Source organism: Cydia amplana, chromosome Z (assembly GCF_948474715.1).
Source record: "Cydia amplana chromosome Z, ilCydAmpl1.1, whole genome shotgun sequence".
NCBI lineage: Eukaryota > Metazoa > Arthropoda > Insecta > Lepidoptera > Tortricidae > Cydia > Cydia amplana.
The window spans coordinates 2,614,060-2,638,332 of NC_086096.1; the positions used below are offsets into that span (position 1 = coordinate 2,614,060).

Here is a 24,273-nt window from a genome sequence, read left to right on the forward strand (position 1 = left end):
AAATGGTAGTCAAATTAAGATAAACTGTACATGACGGCGAGACTTAAAAGAAGTAGCTAACCCTAGAAACATAACTAAATACGATGCGATGCATTAGGTGCAAAGGCATATACATGTATAAATATACATTATATATGTCTATACATAGAATATAAAATTGTACATAATGGCCTTGACTCACCTCACCTTTTCCTTTCTCCAAACACTACAAATGCAAAACATTTAATTCAAACAATAACTCAAAGCGAACGTCCTCCTTTAATAAACTAGCCAATACTAAATATTGCAGTAGTTAGTGACAAAGTTTGTAAACGCAGCACTATTTCCGTCAGCTGTGCTGCCATTAGGTTACCTAGATTAGTCAACAATGACCTAGTTCTATATTTATTTGACTTTAGAGTACCTTTCAACAAATTGGTGCTTACTTTGTTTTAAAGAAATACATACTTAGACCTTTTGGCTCGTGCTAAGTAAACGCTTTAAAAGAAAACGAAAGGTATTATGCTCCAAGATAACTTTATTTCAGTTAAAAAGCAAATTTAAACACGACATAAATCTACAGTAGGAGGTATTCTAATCTACAGTAGGTTATCTACACAATAACTTTTGTTAGTACTAAACTATTTGGTTTAGAGATTGTTTACTCGAAATTTCGGTTGACAGTGCTCTGACACATCATAATTTAAAAGTGGGAAATTTTTACACAATAATTACCTAATAATACAGTATCTATTTATACTAAACGTAATAATATGCTTAAGCGTATTAGTAATTAAGTAGTATTTTAAAACTATTTCCTCGCATCACCCCTCAAATCTCTTGTTCTTAATTAAAATATGTAATAAATATTATTCGCCAAGTAATTCTCAAGTAATATAATATTCTACTTCTACTCCTTTTACACTCCCCTTAAGTATTATTAGCCGAAAGTTTTTTGACCAGGCTGGTCCTAATTTTAAATTTAAACGTGTTTTTTATATATTTTATATCGCCTTGACAAATCACATAGATCAATTTATAAATTTCTTGTCACAAAACCTACCTAATAGGAGCATTATGCAATTGACATTATATTTTTTCATGATAGCCTAGCAAATAGAGGCACAAAGATGTTTGTTACACAACGAACAGCGAGGCCTAGTGACCGCGATCCTTGAAAATATCTCCGAGGCCGAAAGCTCCTTCCCCAGTTTGTTGCACATTGCGTGCGAGACCGAGTTCTTGCTGAAGTCTTTCGCGGGGACGCAGGTTCGGGCCCGGATCGGGCCGATTTCTGCGCCAGTTTCCACTGGAAAGGCGACATTTTCAATAACTAACGTACAGTGTGTTTGCGAAATTGCATGGAGAAATTATGAATGAATTTTATGCACTTTAATGGTAGAATTTCTCTAAAAGCCCTCACCTAGTTTCGCAGATTCTGCAGTGATAACCAGGCATAGAAACGCCATGCCCGGTATGTAGCAATCGATGTTAGGCACCTGAAAACGAGTAATTGAAACTACAGTGCGTGTGATGAGATCCCTACTTATACTAGTGTCTCTGTGAGCTGTAGGCCTCGTGAATCCACATGATTATTTTGCTAAACTGAATCGAAAATAACTCTTTTAAATTATCAAATCCGCTCAAATAAAAATGGCTCATATCTTCAACTGACTCCTAAAGATCTACACACACATTGATGAGTATACACTTATACAGAGATGTCGTGCACACATAAACACAAACACGATTTCCGTACTATGATTTGTCATTTGCCATGTCACACTGTCATATAGATAGAGACGAATACAGACCGATGATAGTGATGGCGATTAAACGAACAAGTATGTTATATTCTAAACATTGTAAAATGACAGTTGAAGAGTGGGCAGAGGGAAAGGGAGACAGGGAGGGTGTGGGAGAGAGAGAGAGAGAGAGATTGGTAAATCAGTGGGAGACTGAGGAAGGGAGTAAGAGAGGGAGAGAGAATGGGAGACAGACGGAGGTTGTGGGAGTGGGTGGCAGGTAGAAGGCGTGGGAGAGATAAGTAGGGGGAGAGGGGAGAGGGAGACAGGTGGAGACATGGGCGAGGAGAGATGCTCCCGCAGGACAGGGAGGGAGTAAGGCGGGAGATATTGACTAAGGGAGACGGGGGACGGGTAGAAAAGAAACACTAACCGTAACATTGGCATTATCCGGATGGTCGGGGTCCCAGCAGCCCCTGTGGTCGTAGGACAGGCAGTTGTAGCATTGTAGGCCCTTCACCGTGGCCGGTATTAGCTTAGTGACCTTCTTGGCTGCCAAAGGTTTCTTGTGGCGCTCCTTACTTGCTAGAGGGAGAGAGAGGGGAGGAGTAGTTCTATCTCTGTCACTATTAACAGTACACACTAACCGTAACGTGGCATTATCCGGATGGTCGGGGTCCCAGCAGCCCCTGTGGTCGTAGGACAGGCAGTTGTAGCATTGCAGGCCCTTCACCGTGGCCGGTATTAGCTTGGTGCCCTTCTTGGCTGCCAAGGGTTTCTTGTGGCGCTCCTTACTTGCTGGAGGGAGCGAGAGGGGAGGAGTGGTTCTATCTCTGTCACTCAGTACACACTAACCGTAACGTTGGCATTATCCGGATGGTCGGGGTCCCAGCAGCCCCTGTGGTCGTAGGACAGGCAGTTGTAGCATTGCAGGCCCTTCACCGTGGCCGGTATTAGCTTGGTGCCCTTCTTGGCTGCCAAGGGTTTCTTGTGGCGCTCCTTACTTGCTGGAGGGAGCGAGAGGGGAGGAGTGGTTCTATCTCTGTCACTCAGTACACACTAACCGTAACGTTGGCATTATCCGGATGGTCGGGGTCCCAGCAGCCCCTGTGGTCGTAGGACAGGCAGTTGTAGCATTGCAGGCCCTTCACCGTGGCCGGTATTAGCTTGGTGCCCTTCTTGGCTGCCAAGGGTTTCTTGTGGCGCTCCTTTTTTGCTAAAAAAATAAAGAAAATGGTCAATCGTGGATTGATTTTTACGGCAGTTATAACATTCAACTCTGCATCTCTCAATACAGATCTTAAAGTTCAAATTTGAACAAATAAATTTATGTGACATCCAGTAATGGTATAGCCACAATCTTAGAGGAAATAACAAAACGGAGTAGTCATTAACAGGCGTTCTCCTCTGCCCAAAAAAGGCGGCCAACGGTCATACACAATGTATGGACTGACGTTTATCTGACATGTTTTTTATCATACAAAATAAGCGTTAAATACCTTCTCCGTAGGCCAAAGTTATGGTGCAATCTTTTCGAGCGATGGCGCCATAACCTCTGGCCTACTGTCGAGTAGATGATAGATAGAGTAGAAGAGGGCCCCTGGGGCATAGTGCCAAAGATACTGGCAGCATTTCCTCGCTGAAATGCAACGCTTATTCGTTGAGCTAGGAAGCTGCCAGCTCTTTTCCCCCCAGTGACCTCAACCAGCCGTTTGGCCAAATCTGTAAACAAATTATGAGCTCCCAGACCCCACGGACCGAGGGTCTCGACACCGAAAAGAACAAAGTTGTAATTGGCGTCGAGGTTCGACAGCTGCACCCGCTTTCTTGGTAGTATCACAAAATAGATACAGCACAGAAGTCAATCACATGTATGTACTTCACTTTTCATATCTACGCTCGGCGGTCGCTCTAGGGTTGTCAACTATGATTTATGCACAAAAAACTATCGTGGTAGTGGCACTCGTATCTAGTAGTGGCCGGGGCGGGGTGCTTACCTACCTACCTACCTAACTGTTCTGTTTAACGTTAAAACGAACCATCTAAATACAAGCAGATACCTACTTACCTCTCTGAAACCACTGGTAGCTTAAAAAACGACAATTCACCATTTAATGTTGAATTTAAACAACCGTCCACTGAACAGTTATAGTAACTTTTTTTTTGTTTCTCCATTATTGCACAAAAATGTTCACAGACGCTTGTCTCAAGCGGATGGCACTCGCGCTCAAACTGGTCCCAACCGGTCCGAGATATCGTGTCCGTGAGCAGTCTATGTGTGCGTTGCTCGAGCGCACTTTGTATGTAGATTGATTTCTGTACTGTATCTGTTTTGTGGTAGTACCGTGAATTTCGATATTTATTAAATACGGTAAAATTATAGATATCGTCTACCATTTTGTTTGACGCGAAGGGAAGATACCCATAGCAGCTATTAAAACTTACATTTTTTTTATTAACAACAAAATAAAGTTAGTCCCACCCGTATAAAAAATCGGTTGAAACTCACCGAAAACGGCAAAAGCGAATAGCACGTATAGCAGGCCCTTTGCGAGGATCATGACACTGGCGCGCTGCGCGTGCGCCACTCGCGATTGCAGGCGCCTTCTGGACGCTGCGCGTACGACGGTAGTGTATATATGCGCTCGGTCGGTTTTCCTTCGCGGCTACAGGGTGATCTAACGGTTTAGAGTACACTTTAATAATACTGAATGTTGGTTTTTTGTTGCGTTCATTGAAAGTATTTTTTTTTATTACTTCATTACAGTAAATGAAATAAATTGGAGTATCTGTCGTGGCCAGGCTCCTATTTCACCACGGTGACAGGTGCGACAATTGTAAAACATCACTGTTGCTGAGACAGGCATCCATGGGCTACGATTACCGCTTACCATCGGGCGGGCTGTATTACTGTTTGCCACCATCGTTGTATTATTAAAAAAAAACTTTATTATATCGAAAAAAAAAACAGATATGTACCTATTTCTCTTGCGAAGTTTATGACAATTGTCACAAGATTTAAAAGAATTTTCGGTAATTTTTGACAATTCATTATCTCCTTCAATTCCACCCCCCTTTGCACTCTCTTCAGGGATGATTTACGATATAAAAATCCTATGTCCTTCCCCGGCACTCAAACTATCTCTATGCCAAATTTCAACTAAATCGGTTTAGCGGTTTAAGCGTAAAGAGGTAACACACAGACAGACAGACGCACTTTCGTGTTTATAATATGTATTAGTATGGATTTTTATTAACTTAACAGTCAAAGTTTCAACCAGTCCAAAGCTGACGAAAATGACTTACCAACTGCCTCAGTTATTCACCTATAAATATGAAGCATCTTGTATCGCCGCAGTTTACAATACAAGTATTTTGTTCCAATGTTACGGGATGCTGGTAATGTAAACATTCCTTGTTTACTGTTTACATCAAAATAACTTTACGGTTTAATGTAGTTTACATATAATATTGAATCTGAAATCAATGCGGCTTTCATATTCATATATTTATTAATAAAAGATTAGGTAGTGTACATATGTACATAAAAATTGGATTACATTTAACGAAATGTAAATTATATAATCAGTTCAATACAAACGTCAATCATAATTAATGAATTCTTGTATATTTAAATATATATTTCGGGGATCTCGGAAATGGCTCTTACGATTTTGATGAAGCTATATGGGGGTTTTCGGAAGCCAGAAATCGATCTAGTTGGGTCTTATCTCCGGGTAAACGCGAATTTTTGAGTTGTTACATGTATTTTCCGATATTTAAATTAAATGTTCTCCTATATTAAAAAGTGGTGTTCCACAGAAAAAATATCTCATTATTTTTAAACATACGAGGGGCGTTCAAAATATTCTCGGTATTGATATCTTACGACCTCTTCTAAAATTTCTTTCGTTACTGGCCGCTAAGGTTTATTCATTGACATTAAAAAAAAGTATAATTCGAACCGAGATAGTCTTTTGTTTTTCTGCAATTGCTGAACAAACATGAACATCCTGTGCGAATTGACAATGTTAACTAAATTAGAACATCGATGCGTGATAAAATTCTTGACAAAACAGGGTAAAAATCAAAAAACCATAAAAGAGGAAATGGATTGTGTTTACCGTGAGTCTGCTCCTTCTTTATCTACCATTCAAAAGTGGTCAAGCGAGTTTAAACGCGGAAGGGAGAGTATTGAAGATGACCCTAGACCTGGCCGGCCTGTAGTAGCTACTTCACAAGAAAATATTGATAAAGTGGAAAAACTTATATTGGAAGATGGTCGAGTGAAGGTAAAATCTATAGCACAAGTAACCAATCTCTCTATTGGTACCGTACATGATATTATACATGACCATCTTAATATGTCAAAAGTAAGTGCAAGATGGGTTCCGCGAATGCTGACTCGGCTTCAAAAAGACATGCGTGTAGCTTGTTGTTCCGATTTTATTGACCTGTGCGGTGAAAATCCTGATGAGGTGCTGCAAAGAATAGTTACTGGAGATGAAACCTGGGTTCATCATTATGACCCAGAGAGTAAACAAGAGTCCATGCAGTGGCACATTAAGGGTTCAGCTCATCCCAAGAAGTTGAAGGTCATCCCTTCAGCTGGCAAGGTCATGGCCACGATATTTTGGGATTGTGAAGGAGTATTACTAATCGATTATAAAGAAAAAGGTGTAAATATCACAGGACAGTACTACGCTAACATTCTACGTCAATTAAAGGATGTAATTAAAGAAAAGAGGCGAGGAAAGTTAACCAAAGGTATTCTGCTTCTGCATGACAACGCCCCCGTCCATACTGCTCATATTGCCAAGGCAGCTATTGTTGAACGTGGGTTTAAAACTGTTACTCACCCACCGTATAGTCCGGACTTAGCCCCCAGCGACTTCTTTTTGCTCCCCAATCTTAAAAAGGATCTGCGTGGAAATAAATTTTCTGACGATGAAGCATTGAAGGCGGCAGTGGAGGAGCATTTTTACACGAAAGATAAAAAATATTTTTACGAGGGATTAAAAAAAATAATTGATCGATCTTTTAAGTGTATGAACATAGGGGGGGAGTATATTGAAAAATAAAAATATCAAACTTTTCGTACTTGTTTGTTTTCATTCTCATACCGAGAATATTTTGAATACCCCTCGTACATTCATATTTTTAAATTAATATCAATTAAAAGAATATAGCTATAAGGGAATATGGCTTACCGCATAAATATCTATTGTTTTCAAGCGTATTTAATGTTCTATTATTATTAAATTGTGTGTGTCAATAAATAAATACGTTGAATTTTATAAACAAACTTGGTTTAATGTTAGATTTCCACATACCGTACGGAGAAAAAACATATCCTTATACAATCACATTGGTAACGTAAACTAGACATAGATGAAGGCAAAATATTGATAGGAATTAGAACTGTCGTACTCGTGTGAACTTCACACCTACATATCTTTCCTGAGAAATCTTAGTTGGAATAGTATATAGGTAGGTAGTACTCGTATAGAAGATTATTTTAGCTAATACATGAGGTTTACTGAGCTACCATCGTTGGTAGTTATTGCTCCGTATTGTTGCTGTGAATGATTAATGAAATAAAAATAAAAGTTTTAGGTTATTCTATCGTTTGCTAAGGTAGCGGCATAGACTAGGAATCCTCTAGACGGAGTTTAGAGCAACTATTTCATGAAACCGATGCTGCCAAAAATACTGGGGTGCGGGGGACGAGGTGAGCGAGTCCCGTGCCGTGATTGGTCAGTTCAAAGACACGGACGTCACACAAAGACACTTTGCCTAGAAAATGGAGTAAAACTACCGTATATTTGTGGCAGAGGGGGTAGCGCTACTATGCTCAGTCTAGAGGATGTCTTGTCTGTGGGTAGCGGTAATGGTACCTACATTGTATTGTATAAATGTGGTCAGAATTAATATTAAGACCGTGATACGCAATTAAACCCAATACCTTAGAAGGATAGAGTGCCTTACACACAATATCTACCTACACCCTACACCCTATTGTGCTTACCGTGTCTTTTTTGTTTGTTGTTGTAAGTTTTGTTTTGTTTTTGCGATAATCAATGACTTTTTATTTATTTAATATTTTTCATCTGGCATCTCACTTGCGACGAAATTTATTCAGGATTGCATCTGTAACCTATTTTAGACAATTCTAGATTACAAGCTAAATTATTGTCTTCAGGGCTACCGCATGGAGTGTCCCCCCGGCTGCCCGCCGGCCGTGTACGAGCTGATGCGCCGCTGCTGGCAGTGGAACGCCCCCGACCGCCCCACCTTCCACAAGATCCACCACGACCTGGAGCACATGTTCCAGGACAACAGCATCACCGAGGGTGAGTGGCCCCCGCTGTCCCTATTAGCACAGAATAAGTAATAGGATTATCATACAGAACGGCCACGCACCGCCCCGCCCCGACTCGCATTACCTCGCCCCGCGACATGAATCTGGCGGACTTCTGGCGTACTCTCAGTAAAGCGACTTACCCACACATACACAATGACGCGTGTACAGACGTGCCGTACACATACTCGTATATAAACGCAAATGATTTTTGAAGTATGGCGTGTCCGCCCTGTGCTATTTAGTCAGATTCTCTAGGTATGCAGTCTTGGTGTCGTACAGACTTAGAACAATTATGTGCATTAGGGTTGACCAAAAACGTTTTTTTTTTGTTTATTCCTGTATCGTGAAAATCGTGTTGTGGGTTTCCATGAGAAATTAGAATACTCGAATGGCACACTGTTTGAAATTTTGGAAATCTAGAACAAAACTGAAAATTCTATTAAAAAAATTTTTTTCAACTTAACTACACTATCTGAATTCGGGGGCCATTCTAATGACGTCAGACGAGAAACAAAGCGACTTTGGAATTAATAATCTCAATTATTTAAAAAAATATATGGAGGAATACGCTCTGACGCTACTAGTACTAAGCTAGAACATAATTTCGAATTTCCTCATATCATTTTGAGATTAAGATTTTTACATAAGTCCAATAGAAACCAGTCCGTGAAGGTCGGCAAAACATTACTGTTTGTATAATCGAACGCCGACGATTTATTTCCGGATTTCAGGCTCCTAGCTTTGTCTAACATACGCGGAATTAGACTCTGTTTACCTTCCGTATTTTATAAACGGCCACCGTTGGAAACCAAATAACATAACAATATTAACAACCTAAATCACTAAAAGATTTCAAATCATAATGCCGTTTAGTAATGCTTGGTGTTTTGAAGGAATATTTTTAATTGCAGTTAGAAAATGGATACATAAAGTCATGCCATTATAGTATTTTTGAAACGCGAAGGGTAGTGTGACATTTGTATTTTTGTCATTCTATGCCATTGAAGTTTCAGACAGACTATTCCTTTTTTTTTCATTCAGACAAAAAGAACTTGAATCCTAGGAGAAAAAATACAGTTTTTGCAGGGGAAAGCTCCACACAGTCGCACTTCTCACTCACTACATACATAATCCATTGTGTAATGACGGCGCCGCGCCGCCGTGTGACACAAATACATAGAAAATGAGAAAATGACACGTCAAAGACAAATCTTGCACACATTGATTTCTTTATTGTGTACAACACGCACCGCGCTAGTTGTGTGCATGCACAATTGATCTTGTACCTCGGCAGAGGGGAAATAGTGCGAATGCCGACTCCCTTCCGTGTTGCTCGAAGGTATGACGTTAATATATCTATGTATTTTTATTTTTCAGAGGTAGAAAAGCAACTTCAAGAGGGCGGAGCCTCCGCCGGGACTCCGCAGATGTCCCTAAAGAAGAGCGGAGGCGACGCGGCGCGCGTTCAGATGCGGCGGCCTACCAACCGGCGTGGCAAACAAGCACCAACACCACCTAAACGGACCAGGTAACTGAACACAGGGTACCAAGAGTGTGAAAGCACTAAGGGGGCGACGCCCCATTAGGACTCCACAGATGTCCCTAAAGAAGAGCGGAGGCGACTCGGCGCGCGTTCAGATGCGGCGGCCTACCAACCGGGGTGGCAAACAAGCACCAACACCACCTAAACGGACCAGGTAACTGAACACAGGGTACCAAGAGTGTGAAAGCACTAAGGGGGCGACGCCCAATTAGGACTCCGCAGATGTCCCTAAAGAAGAGCGGGGGCGACGCGGCGCGCGTTCAGATGCGGCGGCCTACCAACCGGGGTGGCAAACAAGCACCAACACCACCTAAACGGACCAGGTAACTGAACACAGGGTACCAAGAGTGTGAAAGCACTAAGGGGGCGACGCCCAATTAGGACTCCGCAGATGTCCCTAAAGAAGAGCGGGGGCGACGCGGCGCGCGTTCAGATGCGGCGGCCTACCAACCGGCGTGGCAAACAAGCACCAACACCACCTAAACGGACCAGGTAACTGAACACAGGGTACCAAGAGTGTGAAGGCACTGTAAGGGGGCGACGCCCCATTAGGACTCCACAGATGTCCCTAAAGAAGAGCGGAGGCGACTCGGCGCGCGTTCAGATGCGGCGGCCTACCAACCGGCGTGGTAAACAAGCACCAACACCACCTAAACGGACCAGGTAACTGAACACAGGGTACCAAGAGTGTGAAGGCACTAAGGGGGCGACGCCCAATTAAGACTCTTCAGATGTCTCTTAAGAAGACAGGCAGCGACTAGGCGCGCGTTCAGATGCGGCGGCCTACCAACCGGCGTGGCAAACAAGCACCAACACCACCTAAACGGACCAGGTAACTGAACACAGGGTACCAAGAGTGTGAAGGCACTGTAAGGGGGCGACGCCCCATTAGGACTCCACAGATGTCCCTAAAGAAGAGCGGAGGCGACTCGGCGCGCGTTCAGATGCGGCGGCCTACCAACCGGCGTGGTAAACAAGCACCAACACCACCTAAACGGACCAGGTAACTGAACACAGGGTACCAAGAGTGTGAAAGCACTAAGGGGGCGACGCCCAATTAGGACTCCGCAGATGTCCCTAAAGAAGAGCGGGGGCGACGCGGCGCGCGTTCAGATGCGGCGGCCTACCAACCGGCGTGGCAAACAAGCACCAACACCACCTAAACGGACCAGGTAACTGAACACAGGGTACCAAGAGTGTGAAGGCACTAAGGGGGCGACGCCCAATTAAGACTCTTCAGATGTCTCTTAAGAAGACAGGCAGCGACTAGGCGCGCGTTCAGATGCGGCGGCCTACCAACCGGCGTGGTAAACAAGCACCAACACCACCTAAGCGGACGAGAGCCCGTACCATAAGTCACTGACAGTGTCAAAACTGACATATACGCTATCGAGAACGTAATTTACTTTCTATACATCTCGCTCGCACTAATATGCGAGTACGACGCGAGATGCATAGAAAGTAAATTACGTTCTCGATGGCGTTTATGTCAGTGCCAAACTGGTGGTAGCCACACAGGTAACAGAGTGGTCACTGTCAATCTGGCCAGCGAGCCCTTCAACCTGGCCCATGGAAAAATAGCGAAGACCCGAAGGCCTGGCGCCTATTTCACCACGCTGACAATTGACTCCTGACATTGACAATTTTCTGTATATTACCGGGTCGATAAATTGTAATTGGACTATAGTTCTTTTTTTGCATTAGAAATAAGTTTTTGGTAAAAATTTCATTTTTGTTACACGCTTTTATCGCTGACTGTACTTTTCTTACGACAGACAACTAATACTCATCGAGACAATTCTAAAAACCCCTAACACAATTAGGTTGCGTTGCTTCATCACAGTGTTCCTATGGCCACCTCCTGTCTCCATCATCAGATCAGCTCGATGGTACCATAATATTGCATTGTCACCCGACTTACATGTGTATGCAAAATTTCAGCTCAATCGGAAACCGGGAAGTGGATCAAATTTAACTTGCAAGATTCCATTACAATTTAGTTACATACGAGGGGCGTTCAAAATATTCTCGGTATTGATATCTTACGACCTCTTCTAAAATTTCTTTCGTTACTGGCCGCTAAGGTTTATTCATTGACATTAAAAAAAAGTATAATTCGAACCGAGATAGTCTTTTGTTTTTCTGCAATTGCTGAACAAACATGAACATCCTGTGCGAATTGACAATGTTAACTAAATTAGAACATCGATGCGTGATAAAATTCTTGACAAAACAGGGTAAAAATCAAAAAACCATAAAAGAGGAAATGGATTGTGTTTACCGTGAGTCTGCTCCTTCTTTATCTACCATTCAAAAGTGGTCAAGCGAGTTTAAACGCGGAAGGGAGAGTATTGAAGATGACCCTAGACCTGGCCGGCCTGTAGTAGCTACTTCACAAGAAAATATTGATAAAGTGGAAAAACTTATATTGGAAGATGGTCGAGTGAAGGTAAAATCTATAGCACAAGTAACCAATCTCTCTATTGGTACCGTACATGATATTATACATGACCATCTTAATATGTCAAAAGTAAGTGCAAGATGGGTTCCGCGAATGCTGACTCGGCTTCAAAAAGACATGCGTGTAGCTTGTTGTTCCGATTTTATTGACCTGTGCGGTGAAAATCCTGATGAGGTGCTGCAAAGAATAGTTACTGGAGATGAAACCTGGGTTCATCATTATGACCCAGAGAGTAAACAAGAGTCCATGCAGTGGCACATTAAGGGTTCAGCTCATCCCAAGAAGTTGAAGGTCATCCCTTCAGCTGGCAAGGTCATGGCCACGATATTTTGGGATTGTGAAGGAGTATTACTAATCGATTATAAAGAAAAAGGTGTAAATATCACAGGACAGTACTACGCTAACATTCTACGTCAATTAAAGGATGTAATTAAAGAAAAGAGGCGAGGAAAGTTAACCAAAGGTATTCTGCTTCTGCATGACAACGCCCCCGTCCATACTGCTCATATTGCCAAGGCAGCTATTGTTGAACGTGGGTTTAAAACTGTTACTCACCCACCGTATAGTCCGGACTTAGCCCCCAGCGACTTCTTTTTGCTCCCCAATCTTAAAAAGGATCTGCGTGGAAATAAATTTTCTGACGATGAAGCATTGAAGGCGGCAGTGGAGGAGCATTTTTACACGAAAGATAAAAAATATTTTTACGAGGGATTAAAAAAAATAATTGATCGATCTTTTAAGTGTATTAACATAGGGGGGGAGTATATTGAAAAATAAAAATATCAAACTTTTCGTACTTGTTTGTTTTCATTCTCATACCGAGAATATTTTGAATACCCCTCGTACAGGTCGAGTTCCTATGGCCACCTCCTGTCTCCATCATCAGATCAGCTCGATGGTACCATAATATTGCATTGTCACCCGACTTACAGGTGACCCCAATTCAGCTCAATCGGAAACCGGGAAGTGGATCAAATTTAACTTGCAAGATTCCATTACAATTTAGTTACATACAGGTCGACCTAATAAAAGCTTGTTAAAAAGGTAAACAATCTTGACGTGTCTTTTATTGATAAACACTTTTGATAAATAAGTCACGTCAAATATGTAACAATTATGAATCATATACGAGTATTTATTCATTTGCTTTCATACTTACTGATTTTTTTGAAAAGCGTGTTTTAGGGTTCCGTACCCAAAGGGTAAAAACGGGACCCTATTACTAAGACTCCGCTGTCCGTCAGTCCGTCCGTCCGTCCGTCTGTCACCAGGCTGTATCTCACGAACCGTGATAGCTAGACAGTTGAAATTTTCACAGATGATGTATTTCTGTTGCCGCTATAACAACAAATACTAAAACAGTATAAAATAAAGATTTAAGTGGGGCTCCCATACAACAAACGTGATTTTTGACCGAAGTTAAGCAACGTCGGGCGGGGTCAGTACTTGGATGGGTGACCGTTTTTCTGGCTTGTTTTTTTTGCTTGTTTTGCTCTATTTTTTGTTGATGGTGCGGAACCCTCCGTGCGCGAGTCCGACTCGCACTTGGCCGGTTTTTCAATTAAAAGACATGTCAAGATCGCGTAGTCTTTTTCTAAGTGTGATTGGTGACCCAGGGGCCTGATCATGGCCCTCAATGATTTTGTAGTTAAAGATTTTGCTATAACAATACCGTAAAATGGGGTGAGTAGGGTCAAAACTGAAATTCAAACCTCGATAACATTTTATTTTTACATATGAAAACTGAATGGTGTATATAATAAGTGTTCCGGACGTTTGTATTTTAGTTTTTATATTATTTTGGGTAGTTCCATTTCATAACTTTGACGATAAAGAGGAAAACCCACCTCACCCCGTAGTGCCTCGTATTTGGGATGGGAGGGGTTTTCATACAAAGGTGATTTTGGAAGATTGTTGGAGCGATTTTTTTATTATGCGTATTACTATAGCTCCATTTTAAATTGGAATACATTATTTTTGTAGCAGTAGCCTTAGAATCCCTTCTCACTCCCCTCTCAAACCTTCTCTCCCTATTCTCCCCGCGAAACCTACTCACCCCGTTTTACGGTACCTAATAATTGTATGTTGGTGTTTCCAGTTTACTTTCGTCGTGCAGCTCGTTTCGCGAGTCGCAGTACAACACCGAGGAACAACAGGACGACGGGCTGGCGTCGCTCAACGGTACGTACCACGCGCACGCTGCGTCAACGCTGCGTATACGCCGCGAGTTGCACAGGCGGCGTGTAAACATGTTGAGGGCCGCGTGTCAGCTAAATAATTTTTTGAGTAAGGTCACCCGAGGTATAGTTTGTAGCTTTCTAATAGACCCCGAAGGCTAATCCTATTGTCTATTGTTAAGAAAAACCGCTCGTGCCACGTGCCACAACCACCTGCATAAAAAATTGGTACTTCGGTTACTGAGTGCCGGCGAGTCGAACGCTACAGAACCAGTCTAAAATGTGTCATCGAGATGCGTAACAAAGGCGCGTTATCGGAGAGCGCACCTACACTGGTTTTTTGAGCGTTGGACTAGCCCGCGCTCAGGTGCCAAATAGAATAATTAGGACCCTTTTTTGCAGGTAAGTAGCACGTGCGGTTTTACTGAACAATAGACAATAGGATAAGCCTTCGGGCTCTACTAAAAAGCTACAAACTATAAATGCGTCTCTTGTCGTAAATGCGTCATTTGAAGATATCTTCGAAACGCAACATAACTATTATAGCCGTCTGCATTAAAAGTTCATTGACCACACTTGAAACAGAGAGGGTTGCAATAGTTCTAAAATGTTCCGTTTAGAAGAAATCTTTAAAAGACACATTTACCTCAAGTGACGCATTTACCTCGGTTGGCCTTATCTTTCAAAAAAGATTTCTTTTTTTACTAATTACTTCAATGAAAAGAAGTTATTACCAGTTGTTGGAACTGCCAATTTTCAATTTAGTAATTTATAAAAATGGTAACAAAATAGGAAAGTCAGTTATTACGTTAGTTGTCTGCCAAGTTTTCGTAAAACACTTGGCTAATACAGTCAGCAGCAATAGTTGCTAAGCGGGCGAAGTGTTCAAAATGATCTTGATGCGACTTTATTGTTAAGAGAATAAGAGCGCGTCAAGGTAATTTTGAACACCTCGCCCAAACGGGCTAAACAGCTACTTCTGCTGCTGACTGTATCTATTAATATAGGCTCAACATTTTAGTACGCCGTAGTGCTGCGTTGTGTATCGCAACACCGATTGGACAATAAATCATGTTGGTGCAAGTAACCAACGAGATCGTATAGTCAGCAGCAGAAGTTGCTAAACGGGCGAGATGCTCAAAATTACCTTGACACGCTCTTATTCCCTTAATAATAAAGTAGCGTCAAGATTATTTTGAACACCTGGCCCGCTTGGCAACTTCTGCTGCTGACTGTACCGTGTGCCGGTTTAATAGTAAGTGGTGGTCGAAATGGGCGTGCAAAATTAATTATGCTAGTAGAGATTTTATATACACTACCTTATATAATATAGTATAGTTTCGTGTATTTGTTTAGAATTTTGCCAGCATATGAATTTAATCTTAAAAAGTACATACTTTATATCTACAGATATGCAAACATTTCGGGAATTTATTGAAATATTTTTAGTTTTAAAACCAATTACAATACGAGTACCATTATGTGCTAGTAAAATATTAAATAGAAATTATACTCATAACAGCACATCCATTCCGATCACTCATACAGTCAGCAGCAGAAGTTGCTAAGCGGGCGAGGTGTTCAAAATTACCTTGACACGCTCTTATTCTCTTAACAATAAAGTCGCGTAAAGGTCATTTTGAACACCTCGCCCGCTTAGCAACTTCTGCTGCTGACTGTAATATTATTCAGAATCAAGCGCATTTCAAATGATTACTTATCTTCAAAAATACAAATTAGAACATATATTAGTCCTTGACATGTTTGAGGTATAGTCTGTCGAGCCATATCCATCATTTAAAAAAAGCGAAAAATTTTAAAAATGTAGGCTGGATGGGTTATCGTCCCATAGAAAATGTGTGGCTTTCCATATGCTTCATATGTAATAAGGACATTTCTGTTGGAATTTCAGATTAAAAGGACGATTCTGTAATGGAATTCTGAATTTCGCGCCTTTTTAACTGACAACGTTGTTTGACAGACTATATATTGTCACTGAAATGTGCTTCCGAAACGTATTTGTGACATAAAGTCCAAGCGATATTAAAAAAATCCTTTACGTTCTGATGAAATCGTTTTACTCTATGTATGTCATCATAAAATATCCTTCATACTGAAGTACTTTCATAATTTAAAGGATTTTAAACAGCTCATATATATATATGACTATATAATGATTTATTGGTTGACAATGAATGCTTGTCTGTACACTGGAGAGGAATGAAAACTTGTCATTGTCACTTTTACATTAACTCTAAATACTATAATACGAAACAACTCGTTTAAATTCCTCTTAAGTGCATATTTGGCTGCGTTCATTTCGAGTCGTCTCTTTCTGTTTATATGTGTAAAAGCGAGAGAGACTGCTATAAACGCGGCAATTATGTCACTGTTTAATTATAATGTGAATCGTTCGTTTCTTACTTCCATTTTGTTTTCAAAATTATTCTCCGCTTCCGCGATTGGCTTCTGTGTATATGTTACTTTAGATTTTTTGTTAACTCCTCCCATAAACATTCATTTCACAATATCAATTATAGGTATATTTTTTTACAGTACACTAGGGGCTACTTTAGCGCACTAGTGCGACAATTGGCACATTACGTGACAATGTCGAAAATTTTAAGGGCCATAATGTGCCTACTGTAAAACGTTGCACCGTCGCCCACACTGTTAACTGTACATCGGTGGATCTTATGCCTTTTGTAATAATGTCCACCGATGTACAGTTAAGAGTGTTGCTGTTTGTACGATACATGTGCAAATAGGTAATTTGCAACTCGTGTCAATAGGGAGTATTACTGGAATGTTTCGCCGCCAGAGTGCAGCACTAGTGACTTAAGTATACCATAGAATAACTTATACATACTGTACCTTAAACTGTTTTTTGACAAGGTTTCATAGACAATCAAATATGACATTGATACATCAAGGCGGTTTGCTTACAAAGGGCCTACCGGGGAACGCGAAATCGAAACTCAGCTATCTGCCTCTTTATCGCTCGAATATGCAAGAGTGATAGAGAGGTTAGATAACAAAATGTCGACTCTCTCGTTTGCGGTAGACCCTTAGATTGTTTACTTGTTGTTGATGTGGCGCCCTCTACACAGACTTTCGCGTAATATTCCCTATTTAAAACACGACCGAAGGGAATTTATCGCCACTCGTTGCGAATTTCCCATTAATGGCACTTGTATCGTAATGTACTATTATGAAATGGCTAGTTTATGGGACGGTTTGCGTCGTATTCGGCTTGATAACGAATGCTACGATGCTTGTTATTTTAATATTATTTTGTATTTCTCAAATGTCTATATATCAAATGTGACGGACAGACCGACATTGTGATGTGTATGTAAAAACTTCATTTCCTTCAAAATCGAATCAAATGTATTATCGGAAGGAAATGAAGTTTTTAGAGTTTTTACACTTCACAATACGGACATGTTATTTATAATACAATAAATGTAAGTATTGACAAATAATATTATATGCATCCATTATTACCCGACTGCGAAAATGTTTGTTTGATAAATTATTAACGTAACCGAGTTTTGTTACATATAGGCCAGGCAACGAATGCTCAAAAAGAGTTATAGAGGGAAATGATTGGAATACAATTTTTGACTTCGTAAGTGGCCATCCAGATAAGTGGCCATGTCGCTAAAACTATGCGTCTTAGCGACATTGCCACTTATACAAATTGAAAGTTGATTTCATTTGTTACAAGTTTTATTTAGTCACGTTTACGGTATCTTGTTTAGCTTTTGAGATATCGGGCTCTCAATTTTATCATGATATCTACATCAGTGAAGTTGCTAGGCAATCTTTGGTATCGTTTTCGTATAAATCGGGGGTGCTTAATCCACTTATAGTATCACATTGACACCATACCTAAGTAAAAACATTACACATAATAACTTTGATCTACAATAACCTGACTGATCGATTGATTTTCTTTAAGCTGTATCTTTTACTGAGGTGTGCCAATAAAGAGTATTCTATCTATAGTTTGTCAAAGGACTGTCTCATTTCAAACATAGACAGAGAGAATCATACTATCTTTATCTTACACTAGTACTAGCACCCAAAAGAAAAGGATGAGTATAGTTTTTTTGGTTCTTATTTACTGAGAATTTGGTTTGACCAACTGTATCTATCTATCTATCTGAATCTTGAATATTATCTGCGGGTGCAGCACGGTTCCATTTTTATCGCCTGTCACTATGCCCGTCACTTTCGCACTTACATACTTGTTAGAACGTGACATGCATGGTGACAGGCGATAAAAATGCGGCCGTGCTACCGCCGCTGGTTTCCTGACTTTCGCAATCGGGTGTATTTGTATGTATTACTTGTTAAATAGTATGTTTGTTTGTTTGCCGGCCCTCAGGTGTATAGCGATAGGGTCACATTTGTAAGTATACGCGGCGTCGCGTAGAATATATATATATCTATATGTAACTATATACGAAGCCCTTATTAGAGTAACGTTACAGTGCCATTTAAGTGATGTGTTGATTGAAACGAATTCATTATACATATATACTCGTTTGTTGCAAATGTAAGCCTAAATTAGATGTCTTGTTCTGAAGAATTTCTGGCATTCGTTCCATAATATAATATTTTTACTACATATGACATAAGTCTTTTAAAAGATCCCATCAACCCCTTCATAAAGTCGTTAGCGGGCGAGGTGTTCAAAATTACCTTGATACGCTCTTATTCTCTTAACAATAAAGTTCAGTCAAGATCATTTTGAACACCTGATCCGCTTAGCAACTTCTGCTGCTTTATGGAATAGAATAGAGCATAAGAATCTGTTACCAACATAATTATACATATCTGTAAAGAATAACAGTATGATTTAGATCTAGCATCTAACTTTTGTGACAAGCGAGTAGGCGTGTTTTTTTTAATCAATACTCAAGTAGTGTGCCATGTTTCAGAAAGCTAAATATGTATATGTAATTATTATTCCAAATCATCGAAATATTAAAATAACTAAATGGTTATAATTATAAAATATTGTCCTGGCAAATGGTGATTACGATACGATACGAACTGTTTTCTGATACACTGCATTGTGAATGCTGCCTGTTTATGCATCTATCTTGTTACTTTTGAATACTTATGTTATGAAACTTATGAACCTTTTGAGTGTCATACATTAATTTTGCCAAGCGCCTGTACAGCCACCCCACACTAGCGTCTTTTGAGCGTCGGCGTCTAGTCAGCGCTATGGAAAATGGCGTCGCTGCGCAGTTGCGCCAACGTTGCGTCGAGCAGCCATAGAGTTGACTAGACGCTGACGCTAGGGAGGCGCTCTGGGCCATTTTATTTAAATTTGGGATTTTTTATGTTATTTCTACTCAGAATCACGAGCTCTTTTGATCCTAATAGGAGAAAAAAAGTGTCCCAAAATTTCCATATATTTTTCGATCTTTCCATTCCGTGACCGCCATACAAAGTCTATGAAAAATGGTAACGGAATGGAAATAAAAACCTTGGGACACTTTTTTTTCTCCTATTAGGCTAGAAAGAGCTCGTGATTCTGAGTAGAAATAACATAGAAATTCACGAATTTTAAAAAAAAGTGTAGGGGACAACTTTAAATAATATGGCCAGTGTGGCGCCCATAACGACTTTACCATAACTTTTAGGCATATTTTTCTAACATGGCATGCAAAATGTTAAAATACTATATCTGTTAGATTTAAAAACTTTAGAAGGATATTTTTGTTCATCGAATCGCGGGTGCTATGAAATGTATTTATATATTTTGATTACCTATAAAGAATTAAAATAAATAAAAAATCTGAGTAACAAAACAAGAAATGTAACAGTTGATGACACTATACTTTAACATTTCCTACTTTGTTAGTGATGGTGTTAGAGTTAATTATTACTTACATATTTTTAAATAATGTTTTCTTAAGTGACTTTATTTATGTTGGTAACAAAGGAGTAAACACTAAGTTGCATACATTACATAACTTTTTGAAGTAGGTACCTATTATAGTTATTGGTTTCTGAAGTATCCGCGATACGATAGTAATATTATGTTAAATTTCATGTTTTAATAGAATATATTAAACTAAATATAAAACGAGGGTTAAACTTGCATTATGTAGCGGTAGTAGGTAGTGGACGTCAAAGATACGTTTACACTTTTGCACTTTACTCCTTTGTAATAAGGCGAAAAATGTAAACATATCTTTGACGTCGACTGTACAATAATGTTAAAGTCATCCTAATCATCCTTTCTTGGCCTGAGTAAAAATAAAACTTTGTATGTTGCCACCTCCACTAGGGTTTTTTGATAAGGGGCGACAATCGAAACTAAAAATAGGCAAAGTAAGGATCTTCATGAATTTCATGATGAATGTACGGTCGCCATCAGATAATCACAGCTACCGAGGAGCTCAAAAATATCTGACCACGCACTCTAAACCCTTGACAATAGAGGCGTGTTCAGATATTTGTGAGCACCTTGGCCGCTCCGATATATCTGATGGCGACTGTACATAAAAATGGGGTTGGCAACTGTCAAAGGTTTGCATAGATGGCGCCAGCATAGGTTTCCCTGTCTCTAGTTTTGTTCCATGAGATTTGGCTTAAAAGGTTTTACAACAGGACTTTAAAATTAAAAAAAAGATAAGACAAAATTTTAGAGATTGATAAACCTATTCTGGCGCCATCTTTAAAATATACCTGCCATCCCCATTGGTGCAGTTGCCATCAAATATATCGTAGCGACAATAGGTGTTCACAATATCTGAACGCCTTGGCAATAGAGGCGTGCTCAGATATTTGTGAGCACCTGGGCCGCTTTTATATATATTTTATGGCGACTGAACAAAAGCAGGATGATTGGAAATATAAAAACAGAGCTTGAATTAATAATTAATAATATATGAAATAAAACTATTAAAACGGATTATATCGCGTATATTGAATTTATTCTACATCCCGACGTTTCGAACGCTGTAAATGGTTCGAAACGTCGGGTTGTAGAATATATTAATATACGCGATATAATCCGTTTTAATAGTTTTATTTCATGAGTAACTATCGCGGTAACCGAAGACAATATTAATTAATAATATTACTAGTGATAGTAAAATGCTTATTAATTTTGCAGTTTGGCCCATTTTATTGGTTTTAGTTTTAATCGTGTGATGTGTTATTACTTAGTTTAAGTGATTCCTTGTTTTAAACAGATTCCTAAATAGTGTTGTGAAGACAACAAGTGTGTAAACATGTACATATTGGGGCCATTTTATTTAAAGTTGTCCCCTACACTTTTTATTTAATTTGTGAATTTATATGTTATTTCTACTCAGAATCACGAGCTCTTTCTATCCTAATAGGAGAAAGAAAGTGTCCCAAGGTTTATTTCCCATTCCGTTACCATTTTTTCATAGACTTTCTATGGCGCTTTCGGAATGGAACGATCGAAAAATGTATGGATATCTTGGGACACTTTTTTTCTCCTATTGGGATCAAAAGACCTCATGATTCTGAGTAGAAATAACATAAAAAATCCGAATTTTGAAATAAAAAGTTTAGGAGACAACTTTAAATAAAATGGCCCATTGGGTGATTGTAAAGCTTTCATAGTCCTTTACATAGAACAAAAATAAATTAACTGATTCAGGGCTATGGAGAAGTTACAATATTAAACCTAAGGTTCTTTAGCTTACCTTTAAAACTATTACTAGCTTCTGTTAAATAATTCCCTAACAATTAAATTGCATATCTCGTAAATATACAGGGTCATTTTTGGACCGTTAGCCATATTGTACGAGGTGATTAGGTAGACTATATTGAACAACTTTTTCTATGGGACCAACTCCGAAATCACAAAAATTTTTTTGACCGTTTCATACATTTTGGTCAAGTGGATGTCGACGTTTTCTATGGGAAGGCCAAATTTTTTTTTGGGATTTCGGGGTTGGTCCCATAGAAAAAGTTGTTCAGTATGACCTACCTAATCACCTCGCACAATATGGCTAACGGTCCAAAAATGACCCTGTATATCGATTTAGAAACGACGTTTTACATTTTATAAAGGAAGTCATAGATTAAAAGTTTGGCGGACTTGCCTGCGGCCGTGCTATAATTCTTAGTCTGTGGCATTCTTTATTTTACCAGCCAGCCAGTAACTACGTAAACATATATTTAAAATTGTGCATACTACTTACATAGTTACTTCGCTGCTTATAAAATAATTTGATACTTGATCTGTATATTTCGTTTAAATTCAAATTTAACTTAGAATATAGAATCCACTTCCTTTTAAAGAATAGTCGTGAAATTTTCTATAAAAACCGTATGTACCGTGTACATAATTTCAGTAAACGTCACATATTGTGTTCAGGGGGGGCGCGGGCTCGGGAGGCGTCCTCCGAGGGGTCGCTCGCGGAAGCGACCCCCGATACAGACGAGAGCGGGGGTGCGGCGGCGGGGGGCGAGCACAGGCACCGGGCGAAGCGCCGGCACAACCAGCCGGAACAAAAGGTGAGTGTGCTGCGTGTAGGATAGGGTGGGTCATTTTTACTTTTTTTAGGGTTCCGTAGCCAAATGGCAAAAAACGGAACCCTTATAGATTCGTCATGTCTGTCTGTCTGTCCGTCTGTCTGTCCGTCCGTATGTCACAGCCACTTTTCTCCGAAACTATAAGAACTATACTGTTGAAACTTGGTAAGTAGATGTATTCTGTGAACCGCATTAAGATTTTCACACAAAAATAGAAAAAAAACAATAAATTTTTGGGGTTCCCCATACTTCGAACTGAAACTCAAAATTTTTTTTTTTATCAAACCCATACGTGTGGGGTATCTATGGATAGGTCTTCAAAAATGATATTGAGGTTCCTAATATCATTTTTTTCTAAACTGAATAGTTTGCGCGAGAGACACTTCCAAAGTGGTAAAATGTGTGTCCCCCCCCCCGTAACTTCTAAAATAACAGAATGATAAAACTAAAAAAAAATATATGATGTACATTACCATGTAAACTTCCACCGAAAATTGGTGTGAACGAGATCTAGTAAGTAGTTTTTTTTTATACGTCATAAATCGCCTAAATACGGAACCCTTCATGGGCGAGTCCGACTCGCACTTGGCCGCTTTTTTTTAATTTATTAGGGGGCACAGTTAAAAAAAGGTGCCATTTGGTAATTAATTATTGCACGTATTTTTATTTTATTTTTAGCTTTAATTTTACTGCCTCCGGATTTTAGTTAAAATTTTTGTTAAATGTATGGACATTGTGAAAAAAAAATGTTTCTTTTTGAGTACTTTTTTATTTATTTATGGCTCTGAACCTTTACCATGCTATTTCGAGCTAATAATGGTATAACTTTTTAGCTAAAGTTTGAATAATGAGACGATACATAAATATACTCCGCTGACCATACAAAATATAACAATATTTATATGAAAACATTGAAATGGATCCGGAGGCAGAAAGTGAATTTCGATTACAAAATAATTTGAAACACTGTTTATTGGCATTATTACGCAACTTTTAACTATGCCCGAAGGATAACTAATACTTTTTTTTTCTCCATACACAAGTGACCCACCCTAGTGTAGGACATGCGGTCGTTTACCAAGATGACCCTCGATATGGTCGAGAGTGATGAGGCTTAGCTATCCTAGCGTTGCTCAATAAGTTTATGTCGAAGATAAATGGGATTTATATAGGACGTTTAGCTTTTGTTTCCATCATACAAGTAATTGTTAAATAATTATACATTAAATATGTTAAATAAATTCTATGCACTATCCAATATTGAAGCGGTTTTCGTATTTTTATGCTGCTATTGTGTTAAACATACATATCCTAAGTCCCGATGTTCTTTTAAAAGGACAAAATCATATCGAATTTTGGACTATAATGGAATCAAAGTACTAAATTCAAAATTGCTAAAATTAGGAGGTTAGATAGATAGATAGATAAACACTTTATTCATTTCCACAATATACATCGTGATT

The 24,273-nt window shown here is 39.5% G+C and overlaps 2 protein-coding genes across 3 annotated transcripts in view; one reads left to right on the plus strand and one right to left on the minus strand.

The window, feature by feature from the left end:
* Positions 1-24,273, plus strand: part of LOC134660939 (tyrosine-protein kinase Abl) — a 63,091-nt gene that overhangs the window by 33,134 nt on the left and 5,684 nt on the right. The window contains exons 10-13 of the mRNA XM_063516825.1: positions 7,927-8,077; positions 9,466-9,616; positions 14,191-14,273; positions 22,653-22,792. Of these exons, the coding sequence (XP_063372895.1) occupies positions 7,927-8,077; positions 9,466-9,616; positions 14,191-14,273; positions 22,653-22,792 (525 nt within the window). The remainder of the gene's footprint in view (positions 1-7,926; positions 8,078-9,465; positions 9,617-14,190; positions 14,274-22,652; positions 22,793-24,273) is intronic.
* Positions 1,074-4,298, minus strand: LOC134661140 (uncharacterized). Of its 2 annotated transcripts, none has more exons than XM_063517090.1 (4): positions 4,234-4,298; positions 2,789-2,940; positions 1,403-1,478; positions 1,074-1,288 (listed from the first exon to the last, which is right to left on the minus strand). In XM_063517090.1, the coding sequence occupies exons 1-4, from the start codon at positions 4,283-4,285 to the stop codon at positions 1,089-1,091; spliced, it is 480 nt and encodes a 159-aa protein (XP_063373160.1). In that variant the 5' UTR covers positions 4,286-4,298; the 3' UTR covers positions 1,074-1,088. The 2 variants fall into 2 exon arrangements, with proteins under 2 accessions (XP_063373160.1, XP_063373159.1); XM_063517089.1 differs by lacking the exon at positions 2,789-2,940 and adding an exon at positions 2,158-2,305 and having other exon boundaries at positions 4,230-4,297.

Coding starts and splice junctions, on each gene's coding strand:
- LOC134661140 (XM_063517090.1), bottom strand. CDS start 4,285: ATGATCCTCGCAAAGGGCCTGCTATACGTGCTATTCGCTTTTGCCGTT. Junction 1,479..2,788: donor CGGATAATGCCAACGTTACG/GTTAGTGTGTAC, acceptor ACTCGTTTTCAG/GTGCCTAACATCGATTGCTA. Junction 1,289..1,402: donor TGCAGAATCTGCGAAACTAG/GTGAGGGCTTTT, acceptor TCGCCTTTCCAG/TGGAAACTGGCGCAGAAATC.